Raw genomic sequence first — 15,167 nt, forward strand, 5'->3', positions numbered from 1 at the left:
ATGATTCTTAAGGGTAGGAATGGTGAGAAGGACCACAGGCTGCTGACACAACAGGAAGAACAAATAGAATTTTGTCTCTTTGTGAGCTTTTAAGAGTTAAGATAGAATGGATGGCCTTTTAGAGTATTTTGATTTGAAATATTTCCCTTTGTTTGGATCCATAGAACCATGAAGAAAAAGTCATCATGGTGGAAAGTGAGATTATTTACTCCAGTGGTTAAGAGAATAGGCTTTGAAGTCAGAGAGATGTGAGTTTGAGTCTAAGTCCTGCCACTGTGCAGAAAGTAAATTAACTTCACTGAGTTTCAGTTACTCTATCCACATTAAAAAAGAAAACAATACCTCACAAGGAGTTTGTATTTATTCACTGAATGAGTACTGAAAGTGCTTAGCACCCTATTAGTACCCAATAAATAAACCTCACCTTTGTGGCACAACCAAATTACAGATTAGCAAGTAATAGTGAAAGAGGAGAAAGGTGAAGTTAGACTTCACCCAGCTATCTGTATGCTCATTAGTTTATGCAATAATCCAATTGGTTTGAGAAGGGGAACAGGAAAAATGTGGCAAGGAGACAATGTTTATGTTTTTGTCAGGTCATTAAGGTTTTCACTGTACAATGGTGTACTTTACTTTTAACATTTAATTACTCTCAGTGTCAGAGACATTGGTTTCCTATAGAAAGGAGACCAAAAAATGCACCTATCAGCAGATGTTTCATTATAATCTACTAATACTTTGATTTAGTCTGAGGAAGCTGTTCAATAGAAATGACGATCCTAGCATTATCTCTGAACCTGAAGAATAATATGTCTCAATAGTTCTTGGATGATGGGCACTGGTACCTTTATTTTCTTCTATATTTTTAACTAATACTTTTCTTTCCCTTTTTTTCAGTCTTTCTGCAAGTAACTTCTCTTATTTGTATGATATTAGATGTTTTTAAGTCATGAAAGAAATATATCCTCTAACATACCAGTATAAAAGACCATTTTGCAATAGATAGCAAGTCATTTTGGTCAAGATGATTTGGACAGAAAGAGGTCTATGAGCAAACAAGCAGAAAGGAAAACTCCCTCTCCTCTCCAAAGGAAAAATTCAATTAAATAGAGATTTTTTAGAAGAAGTAAACAAAATTAATCTGTGACCTTACCAGCCAAAAAAGGTCTACATTTTATATATTTACTCTCATCTACCATCTATATACATGCACATTTTTACACCTCTACATATACCTTTAAATATTTATTTACTTTTTGAGGTGTTAAGGATTGAGGATAAGGTTTTGCACATGATAGACAAGTAGCCTACCATTGACCTACATCCCTAGTCCAATATGTATTTGTTTTATCAAGTTTATCATTTCCAAAGGCACATGTTTTAAAACAAACTATTTTCTAAGGGGATGATGAACATTTTCTCATGACTTCAAATAGATCTTTTAAAAATATGATTTATAACCAAGTATTCAACAAATTCTCAATGGATGGCTTCCAAATGCTGAATAGTCTTTAGTTTGATTCTTCAGAGCACAGGCAATCATGCATTGCCTTTTATTGCAGTTACATGTTTGCCACACTTTGCCATCTCATCCAAATTGAAGGAAGCGCCTTAAACCAAAGTTCTTTTAGGAAGGGATTATATTAATCACAAGCTATGAAAGAGGAAAGTAGATTGAAAAGCAATTAATATCTTAAAATCCTTCACAAATCTGTTGACTTTCCTTACACTTTGTAGGAAGGACATAAGGCAACTTTTGAAACTTTGGCACTTAAAAAATAATGATATATCACACAATGGAAAAATCATCAAGATTTAAGTGAAATATATATTCTCAGCTAAAGTATAAGAAAATATTCACATAGAAAGAAGCAAAGTGGGGACTGAGATTGTGGCTTCGTGGTAGAGTGCATGCATGAAACCCTGGGCTCGATTCCTCAGTATCACATCACAGAAAAAAAAGCCAGAAGTGGTGTTGTGGTTCACGTGGTGGAGTGCTAGCTAGCCTTGAGCACAGTGAGGCTCAGGGACAGTGCTCAAATCCTGAGGTAAAACCCCAGGGCTGACAAAATAAAACAAACAAAGACAGAAAGAAAGAAAAAGAGAAAGAAGCAAAGTTGATTTAGAGACTGGCACAGAGATATTTGTAATAAATTCTCTTTGTATGAAGTTTCCAGGTCATGTTCTTGTATTTTTGTTTTTTTTTTTTACTTTGAATGAAATCTGATCAATGAATAGTGTGTCTTAAAGTGAAAAAGTAAGAGTAGTGTAATTGGTAGTATGTGTGTGGTATTTCTTTTTTTAAGTGTAATCTGTAATGTCTTTGATTACAATCGTATATAATTCTTTAAGAGAATGCAGAGTGATACTAATTAACATGAGAAGGGGAAATGGGAGCACAACTAAATGTAGCTGATGTGAGGGAGTTGGCAAAGAAGATACACAAATTAACTTGAAAACTCATCAGGAAAATTTAAAAATAAAGATAAAAGCTGGGTGCTGATGGCTCACACCTGTAATCCTAGATACTCAGGAAGCTGAAACCTGAGAATTGCAGTTTAAAGCCAGCCTGGGCAGGAAAGTCTATGAGACTTTTATTTCCAAATAACCACCAGAGAACTGGAAATGGCACTGTGGCTCAAGTGGTAGTGTGCTTGCCTTGAGCTGAAGAGTGCAGGGACAGCGCCCAAACCCAGAGGTCAAGTCCCACAACCGACAAAAAAAAAAAAAGATAAAAATGTCAGTATTAAAATTGAATATGAAATATAATCCTTCAAGTATAGCACTTTTAAACATGATTTTCAGCATTAAAGTTTAATTAAGAAAAACTAAATGCATATAATTGTCCACTTAACTTATAAGTTGCTGTCAAATCAATGAGCAGAAATTATACCTTGCAGAAACTGAGAAATGCCCTTTTAGTAGGCATTGTGGAAGAGTGAACAAGCAAATGGTTGAAGTCATCAGTGAAACTGTGTTTCATTACATAGATTAGGAGAAAATCTCCCAAAGGCTGTAGAAACTAGGAATCCAACACTTTCAGAAACCTTATTATCTGGTAGATTTTACCCAAGCAGGTCCAGGTTTTCTGGATAGTTCGTATAACCCAGATATCCACATCCTTTTGTCTTAAGACTTAACAGAGAATAGATCTTATGTTTGGCTTTAGTAGATAGGATGCCAAAATAAACCAGTCAAAACACCTGACAAGGGATGGTTGTGAACAGCCATTCTTTTTCAATTGAAAGTGACCATTTCTTTAGAGTATTACTTAGAATCAATAGCCCTGAGTATATTGGTTAGAACTCAAACTCCAGAATTAAAGCCAGAATTATGCTGCAGGACTAGACTGGTAAAAGTATTACTACAACATTATCTGTCAGTTGAATCATCATGATTAATACCTTCAATTTCACCAACACTGGTTCATTGAACCATGTCTTTGGAAATTCACTGGTGTTTTGCAATTCTTCATGCCATTCAAGCAGAAGTACTGTATACCTTTGTTCCAGATTATCTACTTAAGGATGTTTGCCTAGCAAAAGATTTTGAAGGTGGAAATTACATTTTCCTGCTGAGCAAGAGTAAGGCATGCTTATTGCCCCTGATAAAAGATTCAGGTTTCTCTGCTGGAACACAACCATAGCACATTCAGAAATCTCTACAAGCCCATCCATTATATTATATACATTTATACATTATAAAAATTATATACTTGTTTCGTATACTGATGTGCTATGGATAGCAGAGTCTTTGCTTTCATCCAAGAGTTTTATGTTATCTTCGGACATTTCTACAGCTGGCTATTTGTTGCCTACAGGTAACACAATTTCAAATGTTTTACGGTTCTTCATGCTTTCTGCCTATGACTTTTGGAAACCGGAAGTACACAGCAGAAGGATAATGGCAGAACCTCACCTATTTCTCTCGTAAGTCTGCAGTTCTGAATAAGTTAAGTGGTAGCTATTTCTGAGTATTGCACCATAGATCATGAGTCTATGCCTGAAGTGAAAAAAAAAACCCTACGATGTCTTAAAAAACAAACAAACAAAATTTACAGTTTTAAAATAGGAAAGTCTCCAAACATAGTTTTCTTTTTTAGGATTGTTTCCAAGCTAATAGAGAATTCTCAAACTGATAGATAGCAGGAATTCTTACGATCCTCTCAGAGTTTATTTAGTTTCAAATAAAGAGATCCTTGCTAATCTTTAGGAAAAGACTTTATATCCCAGGCTCTTCCGGGATCTGTACCTGTCAGTTGGCAAATAGACACTAGATGGCATTCTAAGCAACTATATTTCTGCTTTCCTCTAAATGAACTCAATGAAGTGGGGTGTGTGTGTGTGTGTGTGTGTGTGTGTGTGTGTGTGTGTGTGTGTGTGTGTGTGTGTTCCATAGCCTTCTGATAGGAGAGCAAATCAGCACAAACTGGACTACTCCCAGAACTAAAGAGGAACTCATCACCTCCCAGTTTTTTCTATCATGCTTTTCAAATAAGATGGTTTCTTATGATGCCACAGATGTTCAGGACTAGGATGAGGTGCGTGATTAATGTGTGTGAGAACTTCATGCAGTCTAGTCTTCTTACAGAAGAGCCAGCCTGATAACAAGAATTTTTTGAGAAGATGGTGAATTAGTGGTAGTAAAGGAACAGCATTTATCAACGGGGCTTCTAGAAAATTATATTTGTTTAGAACTAATTGCATGTTTTAAGTTCTACTTATTCTGTAGAAGGTTTGACCCGTGTGTGTGTGTGTGTATGTGTGTGTGTGTGTGTGTGTGTGTGTGTGTGTGTGTGTTTGGGATCAAATTCTGGAAAGCACATGCTAGGAAGTACTCTACAACTGAGTTACTCTATTGAAATAGTGTAAAATAGAAGCATAGTGTATAAGTTATTGCTAAGGAAAATGTTAGTTTTGCTTGCTACTATATTTTGAACATTTAAAATAATTCCTTACACAGAGCAGGCACTCAATCCAGATAGACTGGCTGAATCAATAAATGGAAGTGATGTGTCCAAAAGCCTGCAGCATGTGGAAAGCATAGGGGTAAGAAGACAAAGGACAATATTATTAATTTTATGTGAAATATTTTCAGAATCTCAAAGTCAAAGACATTTTTAAGACAACACTAAAACTGCATTTAAAGACAGATAAAATGTTAAATCTATCGTCATGCTACTTCTTTTCCAGGATTTAGTGTGGGGGGAAAAATAAAGAAGTCACTATTTCTCAAAGTAGAAAGAGAAGGGAAGGGAAGGTTACAAAATGGTAGGGTATGGAGAAAGTCCTGACTGATTTTTTCTATTATTCATTCTCTCTCTCATACACACACACACACACACACACACACACACACACACACGTTTGTTGTAAAGGTGATGTGCAGAGGGGTTACAGTTACATAAGTTCAGATAATGAGTACATTTTCTTATTGAACACTATTATCCCTTCCCTGGCTCTCTCCCAGTTTTTTCCTCTTATTCCTATCCACGAGATGTATAGTTGTATACATTTTAGCATAGTGTCTAGTGCCCTTCCTTACCTTCTCCAAAACATAAAAAAAGATACAGAAAACAACAACAACAAAGACAAAAAATCCTCTTGTTTCCATTTCTTGGAGTTCATTTCGATAAGTATTATTTTATATGATCATAGTAATTAAACTGGAGAGGATCACATAGGTTGGTGGATGTTTTCATGTCTTTTAGATGTTGAAATACTTAGCACTTTTGAAGGAATTTCATAGTGCACATGTTAGAATGTTTTATTTCAAGTTAATATTCGTAGGTCTGTTTACTTATTTTGATGTATCTGATGGACCTAGGGAAACAAAGCATACTTCAATTTGCTAGGTAGAGTATGATGTCATTTCTAATACAAGATAAAATGTTGTTTGGGAAAGCCTGGGTATTTCTAAGAACTGAGAAAAAATAGATCATATTTTAAAGATCAAAGATAAGAACCTGGCTGATAAAAGACATAGCTGTGATCTTGAGAAATTAATTTTGAAAAAACAAAAACAAAACAGTAGATAGGGGGTTAGCTTAGTAGCTTACTTGCCTAATATGTGCTGAGGTTTGATCTCTAGCATTAAAAAATGGGGAGGGGTAGGCAAATAGTTTTCCCTCTAGGATCCAAACAATTTTCTAAAATATCACAGATTAAAATAGACAAAATTTTGTCAAACTTGAGATTGTACTTTTATTTTTTAAACTCAGAGTATGATATGATATAGTGAATAATAAGGCCTCAGAGGTATATCGTCTCTTTTTTTTTATAACCCTAAGAAGGATCAGGAGTAAAAGAAAAATAATCCTGTAAAGTTGAGTTGGGCAGCACTACCTGGGTTGCAACCACACCCATACATTGAGGCTCCTACCCTACTGTAACTGTGGCTCTACTACAAAACCCAAGCCAACCGTAGTAAGTCACTGAGCTGATTACTGCCACTTTGATCTCTGTGAGTACATGTCCTGAATACAGTGTTCTATCTTGATCCCTGAGTCCTTCCTGCCAATTTAAGAACTTGCCACCTTCCCAATCTCAGTTTTGCTTCCTTCTTGCTTGACAGAGCAAATATGAGTCAGAAACTGGCTCCCCCGGTTGCAACATGACATGATACACCATCCGGGTCATTCCGTGGTAAGCCGATGCCTTTGCTTCATTAGCTGTTTCTGCCAGGTGTGTTGTTGTGTGCATAGTCGAAACAGCACTAACAGGCCGGGAAAGACAGGGCTCGCCGCTCGCTTGGATTGCTGGGGACCTTTCTCTTCGGGAAGAGTTTTGATGTTAATCAGATATAACTCCGGAAGATTCCAGAAGCAGTATAAGTGAAGTAAACAGCGGGAAGTACCAGTATGGGAATCCTGTATTCTGAGGTATGCCCTAGATGTGAAAGTAAGATTTCAAAGGTGTTAACAGGCTTTCAGATATAATTTCCTATACCTGTTAGATGTCTCCTTTACTTCTGTTTACTTTCATGAACATTCAGACAGGAAAATAGAAGTAAAGACCTGTGTGTTTGTATGCTTGATTTATACATATATATGTCATAAATGTGTGTGTTTAACACAAGTTACTTTGAAATACTAAAATGTTAGTTAGAAGCTGTGGTGTCCTCATGTTAAACATCCAAAGGGGAAATAAGTATTGTATATGATTGGAAAGATGGACTTATTCTATGGAACTGCATGACAAGACTAACCTTTCAGCTTGGTTATTTGAAAAATTGTTAACAGGAATACAGAACAGGTTGAAACACAGTATACTTTTGAGATTTTGAGCATTTTCTTGCATAACCGATAGAAATGAAAATAATTTTTTTCTTTTATGGAAAGTAACTTATTAGAAGCAAATAAAGTTTTGATAATATTTCATGGACCACAGAGAGTAATGTTAAGAGTGCAAGTGGCTTAATAACATTATTTTTCATGATTTATTCCTTCTCCCTGACACAATTAACTAGTCAGTCTGCATTCCATTCTCTGTGCTCAAAGGAATCTCCTGGGCCAGTTTTAATTTTCTAATATGAAAAGCAATTAAATTGATCTTATTCTGAATGCTATGCCTGGTGTGTGTGTGTGTGTGTGTGTGTGTGTGTGTGTGTGTATGTGTATATGGTTTGATCACTTTATCATTCTAAAATTAAGTATATGTCTTTTTCAATGACTTTAGTCTCATAAAGAGGTTCTACCTACCCCGGTGAGCCTGTTCTATTTGTCCTGTGGTTTGGGGTCCAGTAAATGACATTTTAAAAGGAGAATGGAAGATGATTCTCATGTGGATGATCATTTTACCACCATCCCAAGAAAGAAAAATACTACTCTAGAGCAGAGCTTTTCAAATATTAATGTGTACATAGATACTTTATAGGTCTTATTCAAGAGCAAATTTTCCTTCTGGGTCTGATGAGACCTACAACCCACACATCTCTGCTTCTTAATGCTTATTCTGCTGGTCCATGGGCCACACTGGGAGGCCAAGTTCTTGCCTGGGCCCTGAGAACAGCTGCATTAAGAAAAAAAAACTTCTGTAACCCTCTCTCATTGGTCCCAAATGAAGGGAACAAGGGGGGGAAATGCAGGCAATAATTCCTTGTATATACCACAGAATTGAGAACAATTAGGGAAGGCGTGAGTCTAAGGGGTGAAGATGTTGAAGGAGTAACACAGATGAACATACATTGTACACATAAACTGCTTCGTTAAATGGCAAACAAGTTCAATATATAACCTAAAAATTAGGAAAATGAGGGAAGGGGCAAGTTGGGAAGGGTGGGTGAGAATGTGAAAAGGCTGACATTGATCAAAACTCTCTGCATTCATGAAGTGATTTGTTCAATGGCAACTCTTTTGTACAACTTCTTAAAGATAAGATACTTAATAAAGTATAAGAGCAGAACAATTGTCAGTTGGTTGAGTGTGAGTCTGGCAATGGCTTGAGTCACAGTAAGGCAAAGCAAGACATGTTTAATTATTTCTAAATGTCAATAAGAAGATTTTATTTTTCAATCATAATGAGGACAAGCTTCCTTAGAGTTTTGTTTAAAGTTATCAAAAAAGTATAACACATGCACACACACATACCACACCCTGTAAAAAGTCCGAAGTTACCTAAAATCTCATAAGTAATTTCAAAGCTCATGATTAATATTGAATCACACATAGTATAAGGTATGTTTGAAATAAATGTTGTGCAACCCAGTATCATAATTGGGCAGTTACTAGGCCCTTTAGTATCATGCTGCTTGCTTGTCTATGTGCTCTAGCAGCAATAGTATGAAACACATGAGTTACCTGGGAAGTTTTAATCCTTTCAGAATTTTTTTTCTATTTGGCAAGTAAGTTCTCAATTATTTCCCCATGACGTTATTTATTTTGAGTCCTAGACTCATAGTGTGTTGTGAAATACCTAGGACTAATAATATGACTTGAGTTATGGATAAAATTACTGAAGAGAAGTGAGTCAGCTTAGGTTTTCTGAGTTCGTGGAAGGAAATACTGATTACATTTTCTGTTTGCTGGTTGGAATTCTGTATGAATTCAGGGGAAAGTGTGGTCTCATCCTTTGGAATTCTGATGCAGAAAGCCTGAAAAAAACAATGTTTCTCTACACCATGTTTAAGATCAGGAGGATTGTGGTGTGTGTGTGTGTGTGTGTGTGTGTGTGTGTGTGTGTGTGTGTGTGTGTCTGTCTGTCTGTCTGTCTGTCTGTCTCTTCTGTCTGTCTGTGTGTGTTAACTCTATTTGTTAATGGTTTTGTAGCTTCATCAATAATTGACCTTCAGTGGGTATCAAGATCATGTTATAAAATAGGATGGCTCTGTTTAGTGACATCAAGATTTTTCATTTCTGTATAGATCAGTGAAAAATATTAAAAAACAAGGAATTGCCGATGTGCTGATTATAGAATGAGGTTAAAGTGGCAAGAGTAGAGGGTATTGCAAAGAATCTTCTATTGGAAAGGTAAATGAAGGGTGTGTGTCAGGAACAGAAGTTGCAGAGGGCCGCTCTAATGGAAACCAATTCCTGTTTGGCATGTAGTGACACTTTCTAGGATGCAATATGAGAAAGTTAAGGGAAAAACAAAGGAAGCAGGGAGGGAGGAGGGAAGAAGGGAAAGAGGGAAGAAGGAAGAGAGGAAGAAAAGAAGGAAGGGAAAAAGGAAGGGAGAAAGGAAAGAAAGTAGGAAGGAAAAAAAGAAAGGAAACAAGGGAGGGAAGACGGAAGGGAGGGAGGGGGGAGGATGGGAAGAAGGAAGGAATTTTCACAAATCCTCACATTTAATGGAACATTAGAATTAGTGAAATATCAGTGTAGAGATGGCTAATAAACAATGAGCCAAGTCCTCTGAGCCTCAGGCAATGTTCCACATAAGCCTACCTTACATGGAGAGTTTGGGAAACTCAAATTTTGGGGACACACTACTACAAAATGGGACTGGTTTGGGGAAAGTTTTGTTTTGGGTAGCCATAATGGTACAAGCAGTTCAGTTTGTTCTATGTTATGAAGGTAACATCAGATGTTTTTCCAGCTCCAATATCTATCATGCTTGGAGGAAGTAAAAACATGATTGCTAAATAAATTAGGTCATGAATCACATGCTGAGTGTGTATCACACTGTCCACAAACACAAGGCCTTGAGCCCTTGTTTACATTTTTCACTCAATGTCCACACTATACCAATAAGCTACACCTCCACATTTTTGTTTTGTTTGTTTGGTTAGGTGGAGATAAAAACATCTAAGGTCTGTCTACCTGGGTTGGCTTGAAACCTTGATCCTTCAATTTTAACTTCTTTATTTTTCTTAATACTTTTTTATTGTAAAAGTACTGTACACAGGGGTTACAGTTACATGAGCAAGGTAATGAGTACATTTCCTATCAAGCATTGTTACCTCCTCCTTTGTTTTCCCCTACCTTCCTTTCCCTCCCACCTCCACAACTATACTGTTCCCCCCTCCCAAATTGTGAAGTTTGTTTTTCAACATAGTGTCTTGTGCATATCATTGTTACAATGGGTCAACCTATATCTTTATTTAAGCATTTTGTTTTTTCCCTTCCCCTCCCCAAATTAGAGAAGTATATATGCAAGATGCAGGGCACCGACATCAAATACAGTGGGGGAGGAACATACAAAGAAACATAAAATTACATGGTACATTATAAATATGTTAGAAACAATAGCAAGAAAGAAAAAACCACTTGTGTCCCTATCTTGGGGTTCATTTCGCTTAATAACATCTTTTTTTTAGTTTTTTTATTGTGAAAATACTGTATAGAGGGGTTACAATTACATGAGCAAGATGATGAGTACATTTATTATCAAGCATTGTAGCCTCCTCCTTTGTTTCCCCTTCCTATCCCTTCCCATCTTCCCCCTAACCCCCACCCAACCTTCCCCCCCCCCCCCCACATCGAAGTTGTAAAGTTCGTTTTCGACATAACAACTTGTATGTCTCATTGTTGCAGTGGGTCCACCTGTATCCCTATTTAAACGATTTGTTTTTTAACATCATCTTATCTGGTCATATTCACATAGCTTTTGGCCTTTTCTGCTTGTCCCAACAATTCCACTTTTGGGCATTTACCCAAATGATCACAAAACAGACCATACTAAAGCTACCAGCACAGCTATGTTTATTACAGCATTATTTACCATAGCTAAGATATGGAACCAACCCAGATGCCCCTCAGTAGATGAAGGGATCAAGAAAATGTGATATATAATTCTATGCCTCTATCAGAAAGAATGACATCGCCCCATTTGTTAGGAAATGGAAAACTTGGAAAAAAGTATATTAAGTGACATAAACCAGGCCCAAAGAAACATAGATCCCATGGTTTTCCTTATTTGCAATAACTAGTATATGTCTGGGACAAGCAGAAAAGGTCAAAAGCTATGTACATATTAACCTCTTTATTTTATGTATTTAACTAATTAATTTAGTTTCTAATTATTATCTTTACATAGCTGTCCAAAGGGATTTCAATTCAACCTATGGGTTTATGAATACAACACATCTTGATCAATATCAGCTTCTTGACTAGGACTACAGGTCTGAGTCATTGGCTCCAGACTAAACACTTCTTATATTTTAATTCTTGGAAAATCAGTATGGGATGTGGACAGAGTGAGATTTCAGCCGCATGCAATTTTTGCTCTTGAAGAAGTATCATGAAGAGTGCATTTAATCCTCATTGTTTCCACACAAATGGTCAGATTGAGCAAGTCCAAAGCATTATTTAGAGCATTTATTCTAGCAAGAATTGTCCCATTTGATGCAAGAAAAACAAAGTATGGTACCGATGGACAAATTTTATTTATTTTTCAGTCATGGGGCCTGGGTGCTGAACTCAGGGCTTGGGCACTGTCCAGGAGATTTTTTTCACTCAAGGCTAGTGCTCTACCCCTTTAGCCACAGATCTACTTCTGGTTTTCTGGTGGCTAATTGAATATAAGAGTATGATGAGCTTTTTACCCAGATGGGCTTTAAGCTTTAATCCTTATAGCTCAGCCTCCTGAGTAGCTAGGCATGAACTACCAGCGCCTGGCATATGGACAATTTTAATATTAGTCTATCTCAATAGAGTTACAGGAAGCAGAGATTTTTTTAGCTGATATTCTACTAAAGGGTTTCCCCACATCTGGGTCTTACACTAGCCCTAGTGCACATTACGGCACATAATGTACATAGTAGTATATATACCGTAATTCTTCCCTTTGTATTTATTTGTCTCTTATTTCAAGTCCATTCATCTCCATCCATCTGGCTACTTAAGGTGCTCACTTATTCTGAATTTTGTGATAAATCACTCTCCTCTCATTTTCCTGGAGAATGGGACAGACTCTATAAACTCTTTCTGCTCTTCACTTTATCTTTCCCTGACAATATCACAAACAATGTCACAAACTAGCATTCTTGGCTTCAGTTTACTAGTTTAGGTCTGCGAATGGATGCTTAAATCCATTGCACACTTTTGTTTTGCTCATGCAGACATTTCTCATTATGATTTCCCCAAATCTTCTCTACCTCATGAAAGAGCCTCTTCTCTTGTGTAATCCCATCTCCTGTCACTAACTCATTTATCTATCTTAACATCAAAGGCATGTTAATCTAGTTATCTACCAACCAATCTATATACTCTTGGTAATTCCACATTAACATCAACCCTGAGGATCAGATCTCAGACTGTGGCAAAGTATTTTAGCCAGTCTCAAGTTCTATCTGTTCTTTTCTCCTGCTTTGGCCATGGAACCACAATCTTCCTTCTGGATAATAAGGCTAAGTTCATTCTTTGCTCTCTATCCTATTTTTTTTCCTTTACTCTGTTTGAACCACGATCTGCTCTTTTTAATCATCTCTGTCCATTTTCACCAGCTCCTTATACTGTAATAATTATGAGTAGCTAGCTATCACTAATTGAAGGTTTTGTATGAGTCAGATCTGAGCTAAGTGCTTAGTCTATGCACTCACATTTAATTGTTTCTGTAACGTAATAAGGAAAGAATGGTTATTAAATGGAGAAGGAAGCTCAGCAAAATGTGTTGAGGTAAACTGTTGAAGTAACACAGATGTTACTTGGTGGAGCTGTCTGGAACCCAAATATTTACTGCCACAATAAACACTGTATTCTGTCTTTTGCTCTATCAATTTAGGAAACCTCTGGATGGACCTTTTCTGGAAATCTTCCTTCTCTCCTTCCTTCCCCTCTCTTCCTCCATCCTCCTTTTAATTTTTAAATTCATTTTTATTCTTTTAAAGTAAGGTCTCACTATGTAGCTCAGGTTGGCCTGAAAATTACCATTCTCTTGCCTTTACTTTCTGGAGTAGTGAGATTACAGGTACCCAGCTATTTTGTAATTTTTGTTGTTGTTGTTGTTTATATGAGTACTAGAGATTTATGCTTCTTACTTAGCTTTTTTTTCTGGTTATTCAAGGCTGGCACTGTACTACTTAAGTCATATCTCCTCCACTTCTGGAATTTTGCTGGTTAACTAGAGAGAGGAGGCTTTTGGATCTGTTGGCCTTGGTGGGGAGCAAACTTTGATCCTCAGATCTCATTAATCTGAGTAGTTAGGATTACAGGAGGGAGCCACTAGCTGTTGTTTTTTTTGTGGGGGTCTGGTCTTGGGGCCTGAACTCTGGGCCTGGGCACTGTCCCTCAGCTCTTCAGCTCAAGGCTAGCACTCTACCACTTGAGCCACAGTGCCACTTCCGGCTTTTTTCTTTTTGCTTATGTGGTGCTGAGGAATCGAACCCAGTGCCTCAGGCATGCAAGACAAGCGCTCTACCACTGAGCCACCTTCCTAGCCCTGTTGCATACTTTTTAATGATCATAATAATGTGGTACAGTGTGAAAATTTGATACATGTGTAATAATAACCAAATCAACAGAATTAGCATTTTCAAAACTCCTTCATGGTCTATCATTTCTTTGTTGGAAGTTTAGAGTGCCTCTCTTCTAGTTATGAACCGTTGTCACCTTTCTCTCTTGTAGAACATTAGTACTTCATCTTAACCCCTAGGAATGCTCACATTTGAGATTTGTCTCAAATAGAGACAAAAAGGACTTAATAAACAATAACATCAATATAAATTGAGCATGCTCATAGGCCAGATATACCATCTTAAATGCTATTAAATATTGTTCATAAAAAGCAACTTATTTTGTTATTCTTTAAGAAATGTCCCCATATAGTCAGTGTAAAAACATTCATGTTGGCCTGCTACATGCCCTGCGCTGTGTCGAATGTGGGAGATGTAGTGGGGAGTGGCGTGGATGTGGCCTCTCTGTCAGTGCAAGGTTTGTAGCCTGGACCCAAGTGCCTGCCCTGTCTCAGTGCCGCCTCAACCTGCTTCTGACTTATGTCAGCTCAGAACACATGGTTGTACATAATTAGGAGAAGAGGTGGAGATAAAAGTAATACAAAATCTGGGGCTGGGAAGGTGGCTCAGTGGTAGAGTGCTTGCCTTGCATGCATGAGGCCCTGGGTTCGATTCCTCAGCATCACATAAGCAGAAAAAGCCAGAAGCGGCGCTGTGGCTCAATGGTAGAGTGCTAACCTTGAGCCAAAGAGCTGAGGGACAGCGCCCAGGCCCAGAGTCCAGGCTCCATGACCAGCAAAAAAAAAAAGAAAAAAGAAAAAGAAAAGAAGAAGTAATACAAAATTTGGGAGACAAGGAAGACTTTTTGGATAAAGTGGAAATGAAGGCAGATTGAGGGTTTTGTTTAGTCAGAGAGAGTAGACAGGAGAGTAGTCTGGATGGTGGGTATGGATTTAATTATTTGTAGAATACAAGTTTCCAACAGGGGAAGTTGGCAAGATGAGGGTAGCGTTGCCATTAAACTGAAACCGTACTTTCAGAAAGGTCTTTGTAGTATTTTTTGTACACAGAATCTGCGCTGTCTAATACCATTGTTTTTCAACTATGGTGAGTGCCTTGAGTACAGAGCCACTTCCGGAACTTGCAGTTTTTGTTTTGTCATCCAATTCATTCCCAAACTCCTCCCTCCCCCTCACACATTTATTTATTTTCGCTTTAGACAAATCATGCTTTTCTGACAGTCCTATTTATTTGAAACCATAACATATAATATCCTACATAAGTCAGATATATAGCCTTTCACCCATTCATCCCAACATTCTTTCTTTTTTTTTTTT

At 37.3% G+C, this 15,167-nt stretch overlaps 1 protein-coding gene across 1 annotated transcript in view; it reads left to right on the forward strand.

Annotated features, from left to right (window-relative positions):
• The first annotated feature begins 6,798 nt into the window (after positions 1–6,798).
• The window catches only part of Ankrd22 (ankyrin repeat domain 22), a 13,722-nt gene continuing 5,353 nt past the window's right edge, over positions 6,799–15,167 (forward strand). The window contains exon 1 of the mRNA XM_013017132.1: positions 6,799–6,880. Coding sequence (XP_012872586.1) covers positions 6,860–6,880 — 21 coding nt within the window. The 5' untranslated portion in view covers positions 6,799–6,859. The remainder of the gene's footprint in view (positions 6,881–15,167) is intronic.

This window comes from Dipodomys ordii, unplaced genomic scaffold (assembly GCF_000151885.1).
Source record: "Dipodomys ordii isolate 6190 unplaced genomic scaffold, Dord_2.0 Scaffold34, whole genome shotgun sequence".
Lineage (NCBI taxonomy): Eukaryota > Metazoa > Chordata > Mammalia > Rodentia > Heteromyidae > Dipodomys > Dipodomys ordii.